Below are 6,140 nucleotides of genomic sequence, written 5' to 3'. Positions count from 1 at the left end.
TGACCTTGGCAAGGTACTTAACTTCTCTGTGCTTTAGTGTTCCTCTTTGTAAACGGGATAATAATATCACCTTCTTTGTAGAGTTATTCTAAAGATTTAGTTAGTTAATGGGAATGAGGCACTTATAACAAGGCCTGTCATATGTAATCGCTATTAAAATACTCTGCTAAATATACCACAGTAAACAAACACTGTTAAGTGTTTATTAATTAAATCAATACAATAGAATTTGGAGATCGGTGTTTTATAAGTACTCCCCCTAGGGATTCTAATGTGTAGCCTGGGTTTTCAATCTGTGTGTGTAGTGCCTCTTTTGGGGATTCCGCCTCCCGAAAAGTTGTCATTAACGGATGGGCGAAGGGAGGTTTGTTTTTTGTTTTCTTTTTCCCCCTCCAGATTTTGAGCCCAGAAACCTGTTACCTGGATCCTGCAGGACCAATGGGTGAAAAGAGCCCGGGAGCGAAGGGATCCGCCCTATACTCGCTGGGAGTTGTAGTTTGCCAAAGGTCCTGGAAGCGCTCGGTGGCCGGCCAGAACTACAACTCCCACAACGCCGCGCGCCGCCCACCCTGCCTCTCGCGGGTGGCTCTCTGCGGGCCTCCCAGTATCGCCTCTCGGCGGCGGCAGCAGCAGAGGCGCTATGGCCGACGGCGGCGGTCCTGCGGAGCCACCCAGTCCGCGGGACTCCCCAGGCCCGGCGCCACGGGCCTTGCACGCGGTCAGGCCGGGCGGCGGCGGCGGCGGCGGCTGCGGGGAGACCCCGCGGACGGCGGCGCTGGCGCTGCGCTTCGACAAGCCCATCAAGCAGGCCTTCTACAACACGGGGGCCGTGCTTTTCGTGTGCCTGTGCTGTGGCGCTGCCGTGCTCGTCTACTTCATCCTGGAGGCGTTCCTGCGGCCGTTGCTCTGGGCCGTGCTGTGCGGCACTTTCCTGCACCCGTTCAAGAGCTCGCTGACGCGCCTGGGCCGCCACTGGCTGCACCGCCTGCAGCGCGCGCACACGCCCATCGTGCTGGCCGCGCTGTTGCTGCCGCTCTGCTTCGCCGACTACGGCGTCGAGGCCCTGGGCGAGCAAGTGCTGCGCCGCCGCCGTTTGCTGCTGCTGCTGGGCGCCGGCGGCCCGCTACTCTATGGCTTCTACAGCCTTGGCAGCTACCTGGGCGTGCAGGTGCTGCTGGCTCAGGCCGGCGCTCTCATCTGCTGCGGGCTGGACTATTTCAGCAGCCTGTGGGTGAGTGAGCCTCGGCCCGGTCCCTCCGTGGCCCCGGCGGGCACGCAATACCCTTCTGTACAGCCCCGGTGTCCTGGGGTGTGATCCTGCAGCTCCTCCTCACTATGCAAGGGGGACCAAAGGTCCACACCTGCGCAGCAGTGTCAGTCTCCGCCTTCCTTCCCCTGCACCTGAGGAACTTGGCACACTTCCTCTCAAAAGAGAGGGCGGGCGTGGTTTGAAACAGCCTCCCTGCCCCTCGCCCCCATCCTAATAGACCCTCCTAGGAGACCCTGTTGAGAACACTGTTCCACTTTGCAGGTCGGAGCTCCAGAGCATCGGCAGGTGGACTTGAATTTATTCCTGGGCATGGAGTTGGGGGAGGCACCGGCCATCCTCAGTTATGCTCACGTGGGACTTTCCTGGATATCACAGCTGGAAGGGACCTTAGAGATCCTACCTAGTTCAACCTCTCATCCTACAGATAGGAGAGACGATTTCTTACCCGGCTAGGGCTAGTTGGGGAGAAGTAGGGGACTGGTGACTTAAGTTTCTCATGTCCTAAAACAGCTTTCTTAATAGTCTGGGGCTGCCTCTCAGTTCAGGTGATTTCAGTGTACTCTGTGCGAGGCACGGGGTGCTGACCCACCCCGGCCTCTTCCTGACCAAACCCTACTTCTTGGGAACTACTTAGTTGTGCAGGGGCTGCTGGACCACAGTTAGATGCCCTCCGGCCTGTATTACTTAAGCAGACTGAGTGAAAGAGAGGTAGATCCGTGATTCTTGGATCACCCTGGGTTTATTAGAAAAGCAGGGAGCTTTAGGATTGGAAGGGATTTCAAAAATAATGAGTGATAGGTTTCCTAACTCAGATAAGATTGTAGACCAGCGGATTACCCAAATAGTTAACTCGGGACTGTTAAGAACAAGTGGATATTTAATGCGTAAGAATTCGAATTCATCAATAAACAGTACCATTTAAAAATAATTTGATTCACTGTTGTCAGTGTTCAGTGCACCTTGACGTCAAGTTGCAAAATAATTCTACTTATGTGTCCTGCAGGGTTTTGACTTGCCCGAGGTTATTGGTAGAGTGATGATTGGTCCCAGAACTCCTGTCTTCTCTTGCTGTATCAGCTCCACCTTTCAGGCCAAGTTAAAAGTTGATTGAGTGTGCTGTTGGGTACTGGGCTTTGTGAGGGATTTAAAAGGAGTAAGATATAGGCTCTGACTTCAAGGTGCATATAATCCTATGTGATTATATAATCCCAAGGAGATGACAGACAGACATAAAGGTGCGTTACCCACCAGTTACGGGCCAGCAAGGTATTGCATGGTGTTGGGCAGCGCCTCATCCATCATTTTGTGATGCTGCCTGTGTTCAACTGCTAAGTGATCAGACAGAAGCCCTGGCTTCCCAGAGGGCCGTTTCAGTTGTGGTAGGAGGGAGGGAGATGGAACACCCCCTTTCAACTCCTGGGGCTTGCTGGGTTGTCAGGTGGAAGTGATTCTAGAGTTAATTTACTGTTCTGCTGCCTGATGCCTGCCCCTCTTCAGGAGAGGTTTCTGAGTGCCAGAGAACGTGATTGACCCGCAGCCATTCAGATTGTGAACAGATACACATTTCACATTTATGGAGTCCCAGTTCAGCGTTCTTTCTCCTTTTACCTTGTTTCACAATTCAGTTGAGTTGATTGGATGCCTCTTATATAGAAGGCAGGATACTATATGCTGTTAAGAAATACTGGGGTTGCCAAAAAAAAGTAGACAAGTGGACACTTTGGTCAACATTGCTCAAGCAGTAGTTCGCCATAATCAGAAGTGTCTGGACGCTGATGGGAACCACTTTGAGCACCTCCTGTAACTGCAGAAGTCAAACGTGACTTGAATTCATTTTTTGTTATTGGTATATATTGAGTATTTTAATTTTAATACAGTTTTCCTTTGTTAAAGTGCATATACAATTTTTTTGGCACCCTCTGTATAAAGACTACTATGACACGTTCCTATCCTCAAGAAATTTAGTCTTGTCAAAGGCAGACACATTTATAAATTCTGCTAACATTTTATGACTGTTGATATTGCAGTTTACTGTAAATTACTGTAGCCACGACCAAGTAGCATATCCACTTGGTAGGAAATAAGAAAAGAAAGGCCTAACATATATAAACAGTGTATTTTTATACTAGAGTAAGAAGCTAAATACATGGGTAAATTGACATGATTCGTGGAAAATGAAGCTTTTCTGGAACTGAATACTTGTAAAGAAGTGCCTGCAACTCAGTGTATATAATTTTGAGTATCTTTTTACTAAAGATAAACTCTCATCTTTGTAATTTTACTTAAATACCCCAGTACCTAACAGCATATCTGCTCAGAAGAGAAATAAGGGCCAAGATTGATTGGGTTACAAGTGGGCAGGAAGGTCAGGCCAATTAATGATTAAAAAGTCTTGAAACTCAGTTGTTTGGCTACAGTGGTGGGGACAAGGGAGAAGAGGAAGAGGTTAAAAAAAAAGTTTAAAAAACCACTGTAAAAGAGACAGTATGAGTTAATTAGAAGTGGGTAGGAAGGAGTAGTGGGGCTAAATTGCAAGAGTAGAGCCTGAAGTTGATCCCAGTTTGAGAGAAGGCTTTAAGTTGTGTTTCCTTGAAGCAGCACTGGGGTGGGTGGATGGGTGGAGATGAGGTGGTATATCTGGGAAGCAGAGACAGGGAGTCCTCAGCTCTCTGCCAAAAGTGCTGATTAAGGCCTGACATGTGACTAGTAGGTCATGTGACTAGGCAGGGGCCCCACTCTAACTTTTCTGTCTCATAGTTCACAGTTTGGTTTTTTTAAGACCAAGCAAGGCTGCCTGTTATCGGAAAAGAGCCTTTACGCTTTCTGGACAACTTGTAAATTTGAGCCTGCTGCTGAAAAGAGGTATAGATGGAGAGACAGAGAGAAAAGTTAACATTTAAGCAAATCCACATTTTGGAGCGCTAACTCATACATTGAAGATCCAACTTTTGAGCCGTGAACCAGGCACTGGATTAGCTGCTTTTGTGTGTGTTATTTCATTCTCAACAATCCTGTGAGGTAGAAGGGAGGGATTTCACAGGGTGAGAAGACTGATTAGAGATTGACCTGTTGGCTCTATTGTTAAGTGTATTCAACAGACCTCTCAGCAGTTGAACTCGCTTTGTGATCAAGTCTCAATAAGGATTTAAAAGTTCTCCCCCAATAAGTTGTGTTTAAATTTTTGAGTTTAATTTTTTTAGTATGAATTGATTTTAGTTATTAGGAAAAACAAAGAAGAATATCAGAATTGGACTAACTACACATTTTCCCCCAAAGCCCTATGGATCATCTAGAAACCTCAGTCATCTCTCTCTTCGCTTTTATCGTTGCAGCTGTCCGGTTATTTCCAAGTCCTGCCCACTTTCCCTTTGTAGCGCCTTCAGTGCCTGCATTTTCCTTTGTTCCTAGTTTATCCTTCCAGCTCAGTTCCTCTTCATTTCACTTTTGGGTTAATTTGGTCTCCTAGCTCTTTTCCTTGACTCTAAGACTCCTTCTAACATTGCATCCCGCTTACAAGTGAAAGAGGCATCATTTATGGTATGAGTAATTCTTTTTAAACAGTTTCAAATATATTCGAATATTGTACTGAGTTAGTGATTTCTAAACACTTAAAAAAAATCATCTGTTGCACCAAGCTCACGTGTGACTCAGTCCTTAGGGTTTTTGGTATCTCCCCATGGTGTAGAGTTGTCAAGACAGATCTGAAAAGCTAATGACCTTGCCCTGCTCCACCACGTTTTTTTTTTTCTTGTTTTTTTTCTTTTTCTGGGAGTAATTTGGTTTTCGTCTCTCCATTAGTTCACACTTATTGGAAAGTTTGAGACCGCTGGACAGTTTTTGCAGTTGTAGTAGACTTGTGTTCTCTACAGTATCTGATACCATTATTTCCATTTTACTTTATAAAGAAGCATTAGGTGGAAAGACTAGTGGCTGAAAGATGAGAAGAGTGTAAATTCTAAACTGAGCTCTGTCAATAACTTGCTTTATGACCTTGAACAGACCAGGGCTCTTCTCTGGGCCACTCAACACCAGTTGTGTGAAGTGTGGGATTAGCTTGGACAATTTCTACGGTTCCTTGATGTTCAGTTTTACAGATCCCAAGAGTTTGGCAGTACTGCCGGTGAGGCTCTCAGGAGGTGTACATTAGCCATCCAGGCCTACTCCATTCCACTTCTGAACCTTTTTTAGGTGCATTTTTGCTTGCTGACAGCGCTAAGGAGGAAGGTTTCCAGTGTTTAGATTGTTTCCCAGTTAAAGATTTTCATTTTCAAAGATTCTTGACTCTTAAGTTCTCACACCACAAAGAGAACAGTTTTCAAATGACCATTAAGCTGTCTTAAAGGAGAATGAAATAACTGAAGCCATAGCTGATTGGGGCTATGATTAGGGCTGTGGCTCCTCAACTTGGGAAGAGTTCTGTCATTTTGATTCTTTCATAAAAGACTTGGGAAATTGTTTCGCAAGAATATGCAACAGAATCGAGCCAAGGTATTTTTCCAGTTAGTGCCCAGATGACAGTAAATTAAACAATGACATAGTCTAAAAGGCAAAATCTACTTACATTTTATGCATTTAATATTTTTTTAGATCATAAAACTATGTGTGGTTAATAAGTCAAATGTAAGGAAAATATTAGTTTGCTTTACTTGTGCTAAATGAATATTGCTAATTATGCAGTGTAATATAGTATCTAGCACACATTATGCAGAGTCTTAGTGCTTTAAAATGAGTATTGAATGTATATTTTGGAAAGGACACATTGTTTTAAAGAACACAAATTTGAGAAAGTTTGCCTTATGTATGAAGTGTTGCTCATTGATTTATGCTGGGAAGAAAATTCATACTTGGAACAGGTTTGCTCAGAAGCTAA

At 45.4% G+C, this 6,140-nt stretch overlaps 1 protein-coding gene across 3 annotated transcripts in view; it reads left to right on the top strand.

The window, feature by feature from the left end:
- The first annotated feature begins 542 nt into the window (after positions 1-542).
- TMEM245 (transmembrane protein 245) overlaps positions 543-6,140 on the top strand; it is a 91,232-nt gene continuing 85,634 nt past the window's right edge. For all 3 annotated transcript variants that reach the window (XM_019635907.1, XM_019635906.1, XM_019635908.1), the window contains exon 1: positions 543-1,231. In XM_019635907.1, coding sequence (XP_019491452.1) covers positions 641-1,231 — 591 coding nt within the window. In that variant the 5' untranslated portion in view covers positions 543-640. The remainder of the gene's footprint in view (positions 1,232-6,140) is intronic.

The sequence above is a fragment of the Hipposideros armiger genome, unplaced genomic scaffold, assembly GCF_001890085.2.
Source record: "Hipposideros armiger isolate ML-2016 unplaced genomic scaffold, ASM189008v1 scaffold_24, whole genome shotgun sequence".
Lineage (NCBI taxonomy): Eukaryota > Metazoa > Chordata > Mammalia > Chiroptera > Hipposideridae > Hipposideros > Hipposideros armiger.
The sequence above is the reverse complement of the archived record's forward strand: the minus strand, read 5'-3'. Positions and strand labels throughout refer to the sequence as shown.